The 13,954-nt window shown below is 51.8% G+C and overlaps 1 protein-coding gene across 1 annotated transcript in view; it reads right to left on the bottom strand.

Annotated features, from left to right (window-relative positions):
- Positions 1-10,233, bottom strand: part of POU2F3 (POU class 2 homeobox 3) — an 88,299-nt gene extending 78,066 nt beyond the window's left edge. The window contains exons 1-2 of the mRNA XM_010334428.3: positions 10,029-10,233; positions 3,592-3,660 (exon numbers count right to left, since the gene is read on the bottom strand). Coding sequence (XP_010332730.3) covers positions 3,592-3,660; positions 10,029-10,056 — 97 coding nt within the window. The 5' untranslated portion in view covers positions 10,057-10,233. The remainder of the gene's footprint in view (positions 1-3,591; positions 3,661-10,028) is intronic.
- Positions 10,234-13,954: the final 3,721 nt, after the last annotated feature.

Below are 13,954 nucleotides of genomic sequence, written 5' to 3'. Positions count from 1 at the left end.
ACCCATCTCTACTAAAATACAAAAATTAGCTGGGTGCGGTGGTGCATGCCTGTAGTCCCAGCTACTCGGGAGGCTGAGGCAGAATTGCTTGAACCCAGGAGGCAGAGGTTGCAGTGAGCCGAGATCGCACCATTGCACTCCAGCCTGACGCCTGGTGATAGAGCGAGACTCTGTCTCAAAAATAAAAACTAAAGAAAGAAAGAAAAAGAAAAAGAGGGCCAGGTGCAGTGGCTCAAGCCTGTAATCCCAGCACTTTGGGAGGCTGAGGCGGGTGGATCACGAGGTCAAGAGATCGAGACCATCCTGGTCAACATGGTGAAACTCCATCTCTACTAAAAATACAAAAAAATTAGCTGGGCGTGGTGAAATGTGCCTGTAATCCCAGCTACTCAGGAGGCTAAGGCAGGAGAATTGCCTGAACCCAGGAGGCTGAGGTTGCGGTGAGCCGAGATCGCACTATTGCACTCCAACCTGGGTAACAAAAGCGAAACTCCGTCTCAAAAAAAGAAAAGAAAAAGAAAGAGGAAAGAGTACTGAACCAGGGCTCTGCTGCAAGGGAATTCTGAGCTCTTGGGCAACTTATTCTTCGTCTGTGCCTCGGCTTCCTCACAGGCCAGAGAAAGGAAAGGATGTGCTGCCCAGCCAGGTCTCCACCAGCCAGGAGTTCTGTGTCGGACCTTGAGAATGCTCCCCTGGGCATTCCTGGCCTTTGTGAATGGGGAAGTTTACCTCCCTTTCCCAGATCCTACCCCCAGTATCCCTTGGGGATTTCACACAGCACAGAGGGTGCTCTCAGGGAGCTGGGGCTTTCTAAGTCACCTTTGTTTATAGTTCCTTTAAAACCCAGAAACAAACCACCCCTTAATTCATACACTGCTGAGAAGGTGAATCTGCCTTTTAAAATCCAAAGGAAGCCATTAAACCAAGTTGGTAACCATTGTGACTCATAATAAGCTTTCTTCTGTAAAAAAATGAGTCAGAACGACTTTCCAGGAAGTTTGGTTACTTTAATTAGCCACCTCTTTCTTCTTGCCCTTAAAAACATGCAGTAATTTGAAGATCACCTAAGTATTGATGTTACCAACCAGGGAGCCCTGAAGTGAAAGATATCCTGGTAATGGCAAAGTTTCAGACATCACTGGCTCCTTGGAGCTGAAAAGGGACCCATGCAGAATCCTTTCCTAAATGGTGAAGGCAGCAAAACCAACCTTCCAGGCTGATGCACTGGCCCGCGTAAAGCGGGGAATGAGCCAGAAATACTCAGCAGTAATGCCCATCTGCATATTCCGGAATGTTAATTATTCCAGAATCTTTTTTTTTTTTTTTTTTTTTCCGAGACAGAGTTTCGCTCTTGTTAACCAGGCTGGAGTGCAATGGCGCGATCTCGGCTCACCGCAATCTCCACCTCCTGGGTTCAGGCAATTCTCCTGTGTCAGCCTCCTGTGTAGCTGGGATTACAGGCATGCACCACCATGCCCAGCTAATTTTTTGTATTTTTAGTAAAGACAAGGTTTCACCATGTTGACCAGGATGGTCTCAATCTCTTGATCCACCCGCCTCGGCCTCCCAAAGTGCTGGGATTACAGGCGTGAACCACCGTGCCCGGCCTTATTCCAGAATCTTAATGACGATTACAGCTGCCACGTGCCAGGCACTGTGCTGAGGACTTGAGACATCATCTCAAACCCTCAACCCACTCTCTAAATTGGGCATTACTTTTCCCTCTTTACAAAAGGGACAAGGATAAATTTTCAGGTCATGCAGGCAGTAAGCAGCAGGGCAAATTTCATCCCAGGTCTGTCTGATTCTAGATCCATACTCTTCAAAGGTCATCCGTTCCCACCTCCTGGGGAGGCAAAGTGGCTGGTCATATATTGAACTGGCTGAACTGGCGGTAACCCTAGGTAAGAGATAGATTCTGAAGGTCTTAGCGGATGTCTGGATTCTTCTCTCTTAACCTATTTTATGGAAGCCAGATTGCTCAGATTGACCATAACACACTAACCTTCCTAACCCTTACCAGGATCTGAACTTCCTCCCTTTCCTGGCTCCCCTTTCAGGGTTCTATATGGCTCATTTTCCCTCCTAACACTGTAACCCCGACTTGGTCACAGTGACAGAACACCAGTGCAAGCTGGTAGGCGTGGTCTTCTTCCCATGCGGACACTCTCTTCGTTGTGCCCCCACACACCTGGGGCAATGGGCCCCGGTAAACAGAGTTGGCTCCAACCAGCCCGCTTCCAGAAAAGGGCTATCCAGCTTCTCTGGATAATGGCTCCTGGGCTGATTTTTCTCTTGGGAAGGTGTCAGTGTGGGGACTGTGTCTGTCACTCTACAGCTGAACTGAATTTAAAGTCTTGCTCAGGTTTTTGAGTTAAAAGGAAATCTTGTTCTCAACTGGGAAGAACAGGTGCCCCTCTCGACAGACCCTTAGTAAAACGTATTCTGCTAATTAATCAATTTAAACATGAGTGTGACCGGCCCACATTCTCCTCAGTCTGGCTGCCTCTGTACATAAACAAAGCAAAATAGAAAGACTGTAGCTTGATGTGTATGGCTACTCATGCAACTAGACACTGTTTCAGTATGAAACTGGGGAGCAGAAAAGTTTATGGCAAATGCATATACTGTGGATGGCCCCCGCACACCAAGACCCCCAATGATCTTGTCCCTGATCCTGAATCTCATAGCTTCAAGAATGGAACTAGACCTCTCTAGAAGACTTGAAAAAGATTTTAGCTCTGGGGGACATTGATTCTCTTCCACTTCTAATTTCTATGTCTCTAATAATCCAGATGAAAGACTAATTGAGGCCTGGTTGGAATGCTATTAAAGTTATTTGGTGATGTTACAATTTATACTCATCTTTAAGTTATTTTTAATTATATGGAGCTTTCAAAGCAAGGCTTGGACTATGGAGGTAAAAATAGAGAGCTATGAAACTTTCTTTTCAATTCTTTCTTCTTCTCACCTTTTTTTTCAGACGGGGTCTCACTCTGTTGCCCAGACCAGCCTCAAACTCCTAGGCTCAAGGAATCCTCCCGCCTTGGCCTGCTGAGTAGCTGGGACTACTGACTTCCTTTCTCTTCTTTACAAAGCAAAGTCATCTCCAGGCACCAAGCCTTCCTCTCTGAGCCTATTTACCACCCCACATGCACGTTATTTGGAAGAGAAACATTTGTCCACAGGCCTCTTTGGTTAGTGCCTTGAGTAGGGCTATGGAGGTATCTGGGGCTAAAAGGCACTGGTCCCCATCTACGAAACACGAGTTCTTCTGCCTCTGCCAGTCACCGCAGTTTAGAACACAGCTGCTCCGGAACCCTTTTGGTTTTGCTGTGTTTTTAAGGATCTGGTCCCTTCCTAGCCTAGTTCCAGAGGTTTTGTTCCACTGTGGACCAATATCTACTGTTCAAAGGCTCCAGAATCATATCCCATGTCTTCAGGGAATTCCCTTAGTTCCTAAGACCCAGCTTTGAGGTCTGGTTGGCTGAAAGACCAAGCAAGAAGAGAAACCAGTTGTTCAACAATTCCCAACAACTCTCTCCCCACCCCGGCATTCCTGCTCCATCCCCCAGAAGAGAAGACCCTTACCTGGCTCCACCTGGCTGAGAGTGCTGCGAGCATCCGTGGAATCGGCTACATCCCCACTCATCTTGATATCTGCAGGGAAAACACAACTGATTTTAATAGCAGGTCACAATTTTTCTTGCTATGACATATATGGCTTTAACTAAATAGCAAAGATGAATGTGTAATTACAACAACCATCAGACTTTCAAATTCCTGATTCCCGAACATACAACCATTAGAATATTCATAAGCCTGGGGGCACGGATCCCCTCCTCCCATGCTTGCCTCTTCTCCTTGCCTTTCTCTTCCCCTTTCCCCGGTGCCACTGCAGGGTCTCTCACCTTTTGCATCATTCATGGCCATTTCCTTCTATCACCAGGACTCAGTTGGTAAAAATTTAACAAGGGGGTGGAGGGGACACTTCCCATTTCCAACACTCATTACCTTTGGGATCTGAGGAATTTATTTTATTTTTAAATAGCAAAAGGATTATCCCTCCAACCCTGCCTCCCCAGCTCTTTTTCCCAGAATAACCCCATCCTGGAAGGTAAGAGTACCCTTAAACCAAGGCTTGCCCTTCTCACTTTTCTTCCCCGTGTCCTGCCCGGGTTCTCTGTCCGGTCTCATAGGTCAGCCCACTGTCTGGGGAACAAGCTCTAGCTCCTGTGTTGTCCTCCTTGGAGATCCTGTCCTTTGGGGATCCTTACCTTCTCTCCTACTCCTTCAACTGGCTCAGTGAGGGAGGGATGGCAGCGGGTCAGTGCCCCACAAAAAGAGAATACCTACACCAGGCCCCTGGCTCAGCCCCCAAGTGCTGCTGGTCCGGCCTCTCTGCCCTGCTTCATTTCAATAAATCAAACATTTACCCTTAACAGACAGCTGCCCCCACCTATGTGGGAGGCCCCTGAGTCTCCTCTTGGGGTCAGCAGGGGGAAGAAAAGAGACAACTTTGAACCAACTCACTCTCTCTCCGCTCCTCTCCTGATTAAACCACCCAAAGACTGAAGCCTTAAAGACAGAAGAATATTTTATTCAAATCATGTTGACCCCCGCACCCCCCTTCTCTGGGGCAGCACTTTAACTCTTTGGAACCAGATAAAGTCTTGGTGAGCCAATTTGCATACTCGGCTCCGCAGCCAATCCCAGTCAAGCAGGCAGTCTTAATTTGCATCAGGTAATCAGGCAGTTGGCAGTCTGGACGCCGAGGTCTGGAGACGATCGGGATGAGGAAAGAGGGTGGGCCTGTGCCCCAAGAAGAGGGCAGAAAACCTACTTTTTCTTTTTGTGTGTGTGAGGAATGAGGTGTGCGGCTCCGGCCGAGGTGCACACCTCTGGAGTGCAGCGGCTTCGGTGCCAAACAAGACGGAGATGGGGGATCCAGAGACGGACAGCCTGGAACACCCCAGAAGTAGTGGAGAAAGTAAGGAGTCACTGTGGTTTCAGGAATTTCTCGAGACCAGCCAAATTGAGGCAAGACTCCAAGGTAAACACTTAGAGCTCCTTGGAACCCTCCCCAGACAATCTACACGGCACTTTGGGGTCACAGAGTTCTAAGGAAGACCCTGCCACCTTCCCCCGCCCTCCCCCCACCAGTGCAGGCGTTTAGGGAGGCGTTTCTTGAGTCTTACCTCGGTGCATCCTGCTGCAGTCTCAAACTTTCTGCATAGTTTGTCGTGCATGAATATGCAGAATAACTACCTTGGACCACCCAGACACATTTGCAAAGGGCCTCTGTGGCTGCTGGGCTTCTGTTCCGATGGAGAAACGGGCTCCCCTGTCCCACCCATGAGGTACTATCCCCCAGGAGCTGGGCATTGCCCAACGCAGACCTGCTCAGCTCAGACCGCACCGCGGGGATTCTTCAGCAGTGCTGAGAAAAGGCCCTCAGACAGAGACGGCTGGAAAGGTGCAGAGGAAGTTCTCCCCCGCTGGTGGTTTCAATTCGCTTCATCAGCACCGGGATTCAGAGCATGGAATTTGGCATCAGACAAACCTGGATTTAATCTCAATGCCATCACTATCTAGCTGGGGGACCCTAGCCACATATTCAAATGTGAATTTTCTCACCTAAAAATGGGACTAGTGATACATACTTCCCAGGGGTTTTGTGAGGATTAAATTAAATACTGAATGAAAACTGCCAGCAAAGGAGTTCCAGGCACAAAGTCAGCACCTAATAAATGAGCTAATTAAACAGACACTTAGGCTTAGGTGCTAGTGCCTTTCCCTTCCTGTCTTATTCTCATGCCCCTCCATTAACCCCTTGCCCCATTACAAGGGAGAGCTTTGGTTTTCTGTCTCAGATAATTTGTCCTTTATCTGGGAGACTATTAGGATTCTCCGAATTCTGACTTCATAGAAAAAGTGTTCATGAAGACAGGAAAAGGTTAAGAGGCGATGAGGCTGGGATGATGACCAGAGTCTCTGAATCAGCTGATTACAAACTGACATTTAAGAAGGTACTTCTTTAGCTAAACTGTAATCTTATTCCCAGAACCCAAATTGTCCTCCAACACCCATTCCCCTTCAAATACACCCCAAAGCTATCTCATTCATCCTTTAAGTTAGCCTAAAGTTTAGTCTAAAAATAACTTTTTTTTTTTTTTTTGAGAGGGAGTTTCGCTCTTATTACCCAGGCTGGAGTGCAATGGCACGATATCGGCTCACCGCAACCTCCGCCTCCTGGGTTCAGGCGATTCTCCTGCCTCAGCCTCCTGAGTAGCTGGGATTACAGGCACGCGCCACCATGCCCAGCTAATTTTTTGTATTTTTAGTAGAGACGGGGTTTCACCATGTTGACCAGGATGGTCTCGATCTCTCGACCTCGTGATCCACCCGCCTCGGCCTCCCAAAGTGCTGGAATTACAGGCTTGAGCCACTGCACCTGGCCTAAAAATAACTTTTAAAAGAATCAACCCCCTGCCCTCCTCATCTGCCATGATGTCTACTCATTTGATGTACCATTATGGAAACAACAAGATGGCACTTGAGGATTGGAGGGACAGGATGAGATGACCTGTCAAACCTCTTCTTGAGTCCCATAGGATGCTAAGACACTGAGAACCTGTTCCTGTTGGGTAGGTGGTTGAGGCTGATGGGTGGGACGAGCTTTTGGGTCTCAGCCTAAACATGGGCCAACACCGAAACTCCCTGAGACACTGTAACCCTTCACCTGTCGGACAGCACTTGCCAGGGGTGAGTGAGAGAGGTGCGGGGTGGGGCCAGGCTCTGCTGTGTTATCTCAGCCAGAGACTAAGTAGGCTCCTTGCCATCACTCCCTTCCCTGGGGAGGCTCAGCTGTTCTGTGTAAGAGCCCAGATGCCAGCCACAGACCCTCACCTGTCCCACTCAGCACCTTTACACCCTGAAGTTAGTCTTGACTTGACCAGGAGTGACCCCTCCTTAGACATCTGTGAAGCCCTGGGAGGAAAGCCTGAGAGGCAGTGCTCCCCACAGGCTGCAGGCTGAGGGCCCTGGACCTCCTGGGACCAGGCTACTCTGGGAAAGAAGAAGCCACAGCCCTCTCTCCTAGTGTCCATCTTCCTGATATTGGAAGGACGGGAGTTCCCTCTGGCTCCTCCCTCACATACCTGCTCACGGTGGGGGCGGGGGGGGGGCGGTGGTGCTTCCATCGGGAGATTTCAAAGGACCCACCAGCCCCACTTCTGAGCCAACCAAGGCTCCACCTCTCCCCTAGAGGAGACTTCTCTCATTTCTTCTTACTCCCACCATCAGGCCTTCCCAATCCAAACGCGATTCCTGAGCTCCAATTGGCATCTGTCTGTGGGATTCAGCCCCTCTTTCCCAACCTTGATGGGGAACAGCTCACAGTGAGGAAAAGGGCAGAGAAAGAGACACCTGGGGCAAACCAGGTGTGCCCCTGCCAGCCGGCTTCCCACTGCTTTCCTTTGTTTCTTATCTGCCTCCCTAGCTGGCCACTTCTGGTCTACTCCTCTGCCTGTTTTTAGCCAGGGAGCAGGGAGCCCCTCCTTGCTGTGGAGTCCCTGTGTCTGGTGACCTTCTGCCTGCTCAGATCTTTGTGCTTCCATGTGAGAGATGCTCTATAAAGTACAAGGTGTGAGGCTCCAGGCAGACCTGAATCAGGGCTCGTACCCAGGTTATCAGAGCAAGACAATGGCGCTGACTCAGGGGCCACTGTGTGCGTGGAGCCCTTGGAGCGGAGGACCTGGGAGCGAGCCTTTGCCCTAGTTTGTGTGCTCCTGTTCCTCCTCCTTCCCGCATCCAAACTCCTCCAGTAAATCGATTAAGGAGGAGACCCCAAGGGCGCAGGCCTGGGAATTCACAGAGAAAGTACTGTTTATCAAGATCAGTAGCATGCAGGATCACCGTGGGGGTGGGGGCAATAGGACTTAAAAGAGACCACATTTCCACAAAGAGGATCCTGGACTAAGGGACCCTGGGGAGGGACCTATAATGAGATATGCCATAGAGGGAAGAGCGACCCTCCTTCACAGACCCCACAGCAGGGAGCGCACTGGAAGACCCTACGAAGAAGACCTCGAACTGAAAAGCCCACCAGGAGGACCCAGGAAAGAGAGTCCTATAATAAAGACCCAGTCAGAGAGAGACCACAGAAAGCCCCAGACTCAGAGGAGGTGCCACTGAAGGGGAACCCTCAGACACTCCAGAAGGGCCAAGACCCAGAGACTACACAGGGAGGCCAGATATCCCTGAGGGGGAATGGGCTGGGGAGGGAGCAAATGGAGAGAGATGAATCGGTGACTCTACCCCCAGATAGATGGAGACCCCGCCCTGAGGAGTCACCCCACCTGGCGTTTAGTTCAGTCCCCCCCGTGTCGGGAATCCCTGCTCACAGGGACAGGGTGGAGAAGGTGTCTGGGCTTCTGAGAAGCATCAGCCAGGAGCTCACTCCTGGGGAAAGCAAAGGGGGCTTGACCCTGTCTCAACCTCATCCTCCAGGACTCCCTGCTATATCCTCTGATGCCCCAGGCTGCTTCTCTGCTGGGTCTCAACTGTCCCACCCCCTCCCACTTCCGCAGAGTGGGAACCTCCAGTAGACAAGGAGGTGGAAACCCCCCAAGAAGTCTGTGATCTTCGTCCCAAAAACCTTCTTACCCACTGCTAGGCCCACCTTTCTGAAGAGTCATGTTCCTATTCAAACCCTGGCTTCCTTGGTGGGAAGAGAAGAGGAGATCACCTACTTGGGGATCTGCCCCCAGGTATGCCCGGTCTAGAAACAGACTTTCCTCAGACACTGGATGACACCCAGTTGGATGCTTTCTTCCGCCTCACCTAGCCCTTCTGGCACGTCCTGGGGAGCCACTCAGCGCCAACATCTCGCTGCCAGCCTGCCTCTCACTCAGCCCTGCTGGGAAATAGCATCCGGGGGAACTGGGCACTCAGGTCCCCTCCCTCCAGGCACTCACTGATGCTTGTTTTCAGGCTGGGCAAGCCACAGTAAGGGCCAAATCCTGCAGCCTGCTCTGCTTCTTGGGTGGGTCTGGAAAATTGCCTCTTTCCCACTCTCCCAGAAAGGAGGCCAGGTAACAAAAGTCCCATCAACAGCCCCAAAATCCTAAAGAAAGATCACTGCGTCCTGCTCACTTTGAGAGTAAGTTGCTGGGTTAGAAATGGCCAGGTCAGGTACAGCTTTCTTCACCTGTTCTTTGCTCAGGCCCTGTGACCTCCAGAAGGCCCACCCCAACACCAAGCCCCAGGCCAAGACCAACCCGGCTGACTAGTAGCTCCTGCCTTAGCCCAGCTGTGGAAGGAGGCACAGCAAGGTGAATGGAGAGGCTGGGTTCACTCCATGCCCACCTCTCATTCATTCATGTAGGGAAGCCTGACTCTAGGCAAAGCATTTGCATCTCCTCGGGTTCCACCCCTTAGGGAAGAAAGGCACGGGACACGGGACCCAGAAGATGTGTCTGTCACCTTCAGCTCTCAGACACATGGGAGCATGGCCCCTGCCCCAGGTGCACCTCTGTAATTGCCCCACCCCACCCACTTCTGCTAAGCTCCCCACCACATAAATGCTCACTTTGCCTCCATTTCACACATATACCCGGGCACCAACACGCAGCATGTGGATACCCGCATTTCCCTCACTTACGCACTCCCAGGTCCACACCCCTGGCTGAGTGAGTGAACCACCCAGAGCCTGCAACCTCCTGAGACGATAGTTCAGCACACCAAGTCCCACACAACTGTCACTCTACAGATCAGGGGACTTCAAAGCCATCCCACCCTGTACCAGCCCCCAACCTCATTCTTTTCTAGGGGTTCTTATCCCAGACCCTCTCCCTTTAGTCCCCAGACACTGACCCGCGCCCGCCCCAGGACGACCCGCTATCCAAAGCGCCCTCTCATGGCCGCTGGGAAACAAGCCCCCCTCCCCCACCAGAACGGTGTCCCTCTCCTTCGCCCCTGCTCACACGCGGTGACACCTGTCAGAGCTCATTCCCTCCGGCCCTCACCTGTGTGCAGGGACTCCAGATTCACCATCCTGCCCCAGGCGGGGCCAAAGCCAGCGCCCCCCCAGGCCCCTCGCGTCTGCCCCAGCCTGGCCCCCTGCGAAGCCAGGGTCTCCTTCTTCCAGCCCCCGGCCGCCGCCAACGCGGGAGCCGCTGCCGGAGCCGTCGCCGCCACCGTCGCGCGCTCCGCTGCTCCGGCCCGGGCAACACTCGGCGCCGCCAGGATTGCCACACTCCCCAGGTGAGCACGCGGCGCGGGGCGGGGGCCGCCGGCCACGCCCCCTGGCAGGGCCCCCGCGCCTGGCCCCGGGCCCATGCAAAGCAGCGATTTGCATACGTGGAGCTGGGGACTGGGGAGGGGGGCCGGGGGGTGCTGCCGGGGCGGGTCTCGATCCTGCGGAACACCTGCCTGCTCCAACCCCGCATGGCAGCACCTCCCCACCGCTTGCTCGCCGCGGCGTGAACTCCTGGTCCTGCTCGCCGTTTTTAGGAAGCCCTGGCGGGTTCTCCAGCCTGAGCCTGAGGTTCCTTCTAGACAGATCCTGAAGTGTAAGCCCTGCTAGGAAGCTAGAGTGTTTGGCGAAGTCGCGGGGATCTGCTGGAAAGAATTCGGTTTTGGAATCTTACCTCTCAACCGCTTACCAGCAGTGTGGCTGGGACAAGGTTCTTCACCTCCCTGAGCTCATTTTACTCATCTGTAAAATGGGGCAGGTGTGGGGCTGAGCAGACGGCCAAGCTCACCGAGCCCCCATGGCATCCCCACAGCATTGTGGGATTTAGACAGGGTGCAGCTTGTTAGCACAGTTTCCAGGTGCACACAGCTGCTTCCCGCTTGCCCCTCGAAGTCTCCTGCCCCAGGTCCCAGGTTGCTGTGAGGCTCTATGAGAGGACAGATATGGAAGTTACCAGTGCCCGGGCTTTTGGTGACAGCCACCTTCCAGAGCTGGGAAGTGACTTGCTCAAAGGTGCATGCTTCCCTAGTGACAGAGCCTGGCTGGAATCAGGTCTCTGGACTCCCACTCCAGTGCTCTTTGCAGCACCCATCATAGGCTCACCCCTTTCTCTTCCCCTCTTCAAGTCCCAGTAAGTGGTTCTGTCACCCAGGGATGGTCTGCATGGAAGCCCACAAAGCTGTGTGCAGACAGGAGGGCAGGGCTTCGCCTTCCTTCCCAGACAGGACTCCTCATGAACGTCTTCCCCTTAGTCCTTCGGGCTACTTCCTGCACACAGAACAGGTCCTGGGTTTTCCTGCCTCTACACCTTGTTTACAGTGTCCTTTCCTCCTGGCACATCCGTCCCACCGTGCACCACGATCATTACCCCGATAACACCCAGCATTATGTGTGCTTTCACTGTGCCAAGCACTGGGCTGACCAACACTTGAAAGGCATCTTTTGTGCCTTTAATTCAATTACCATTTTACAGATGGGGACAATGAGGCTTAGAGAGTTTAAGTTCCATATTCTTTTTTTTTTTTTTTTTTTTTTTTTGAGATGGAGTTTCTCTCTTGTTACCCAGGCTGGAGTGCAATGGCACAATCTCAGCTCACCGCAATCTCCACCTCCTGGGTTCAAGCAATTCTCCCTCCTCAGCCTCCCAAGTAGCTGAGACTACAGGCATGCGCCACCATGCCCAGCTAGTTGTTTTTTGTATTTTTAGTAGAGATGGGGTTTCACCATGTTGACCAGGATGGTCTCGATCTCTTGACCTTGTGATCCACCCACCTTGGCCTCCCAAAGTACTGGAATTATAGGCATGAGCCACCGCGCCCGGCCAAGTTCCATATTCTTAACAGCCTTTGTGGCAGGTTCTGAGGGCCTTTTTCTAGTTTCCCTCCTGGTTGGTAACATCAATTGCTTCATTCTGTCGCCCCCACCCCAGCACCTAGAACAGGGCTGGACACGTAAAAGGTATCAGAAAGTGTTCCGTGGGTGCTAAGGTGGCCCCAAAGGAATAGGAAGCATTTAAGTGCTTCTTCAGGTCCAAGTACACCACCTCCCCAGTCACATGGACCTCTCCTCCCCATGCTCCCGAAAAGAAGGGAGGAGATGACCTTTTTCTTGTTGCTTATGGCTGAGGAAAGAGACCAGCAAGGGCTTCTTGGAGGCCCAAGGGGTCCCTCTGAGGACACTCTCAGCCTCTGTTCCTTCCTTCCCTCCTCTTCAACACTCCCCCTACTCCTGCCCCCTTCCTGCCTTTTCTTCTCCCCAACATCAGGTTTGGCCCCTTCCCTGAAGTCCATTTCTTACCTACAGCTGCACTCAACTGCTATCATGCAGGAAGAACGCCTGCACGCAGCTTATAAACCCCTGTGTGCTTGTGATTTCCATATGTCTGTCTGCATATTATTTGCATGGCCATGTGCACCAAGGGTCTCATTCTCTGACCACCATACCTGGGGCCTGTTGCGGGTCTTCTGGCTCCAGCAGCCTAGGAGTCTGGGGTTCTGAGGGGAATGGGGAGATGGAGTTTGTGTGGGGAGGGGGTGGGAACTGAGGCACAGATAGCACCTTGGAAGTTCACAGTTGGAGGCACAGCTGTGGGTTCCACAGTTGGAGTGTGGAGGTGGGAGGATGAAGGGTCAGAAAGGGCTGGGTGGGGAGAGGATAGCAGATACTTCCTCATATTCATTCATTTACTCATTCACTCAATAAAAATGGATTGAGTGCTTCCTATGTGCCGAGAACTGTGCTCCATGCTGAACACACAACATCTTATTCTAGTCGGTGCAACTTTAGATGGAAGGTACAACTGTTAGCCCTCGGTTATAGATGAGGAAACTGAGGCTCAGAGAAGTAAACGCAGCTGGTACAGTACAGAGGTGGCATTTAGACCCAGGGCTGCTTATCATGGAACCCCTCATTTGAGGGACCTGAGGCCCACATGGAGGGGAATTTGCTCCAGAAAACAGAACAAATAAATTGCTCAATAGAGACCTTTTGCTGTTCCCTACTCCTCCTTCTTATGCCCTTTCTGCGGCATAGAAGGCTGGAGTGCCCTCTAAGCCCCATGCGCATGTAATGTGGGTCCCAAAGGCAGGTCAGGTTGGTAAACAATTTTCATTCCTTCCCTGTCTGACTTGGGATAGAATGGGATCATACAGAACTCCTTTATTGCCGGGCGCGGTGGCTCAAGCCTGTAATCCCAGCACTTTGGGAGGCCGAGGCGGGTGGATCACGAGGTCAAGAGATCGAGGCCATCCCGGTCAACATAGTGAAACCCCGTCTCTACTAAAAATACAAAAAATTAGCTGGGCATGGTGGCACGTGCCTGTAATCCCAGCTACTCAGGAGGCTGAGGCAGGAGAATTGCCTGAACCCAGGAGGCGGAGGTTGCGATGAGCCGAGATCGCGCCATTGCACTCCAGCCTGGGTAACAAGAGCAAAACTCTGTCTCAAAAAAAAAAAAAAAAAAAAAAAAAAAAAAAAAAAAAAAAAAAAAACTCCTTTATCCCTCCCCATTTTCCAGGTCTTGCAGTCTCCATGAAGCCCGCTTCGGAGTGAAGTAGGTCTAGAGCAGCAACTTCCCTGAGCCTGTTACTCCATGTCCCTGTTTAGCTTAGGAGAGAAAAAGCTGTAGGGAAGAGAGAGAGAAAGAAATAGGGGATTGCCTGGAGGTTAGAAAGGAACAGAAGAAAGAAAGGGAAAAAGAAGCGAGGACAGGAAATTTCTGTGCCTTTGGACATCAAAAGAGCTATATGCAAAGGAAATGCAAATGAAATGCAAATCACCTCTCTCTCCCTCCCTTACCCCACCTCTCTCAACAGCTGGAGGACTTTTTTCAAAGTAGCGGAAGCCTTACTTTGGGATGCTGTGGTTCTGAAACTGTCATCAACTCTGACCCCTCCCCAGGTCCTCCTAGGCCTCTGGAGTGACATCTAAACCCCTGGCTGCACCTCTAGGGAGTCACGAGTGCCCCAGTCTCCACTT

This window comes from Saimiri boliviensis, chromosome 6 (genome assembly GCF_048565385.1).
Source record: "Saimiri boliviensis isolate mSaiBol1 chromosome 6, mSaiBol1.pri, whole genome shotgun sequence".
Classification (NCBI taxonomy): domain Eukaryota; kingdom Metazoa; phylum Chordata; class Mammalia; order Primates; family Cebidae; genus Saimiri; species Saimiri boliviensis.
This window is presented reverse-complemented; position numbering and strand designations above follow the sequence as displayed.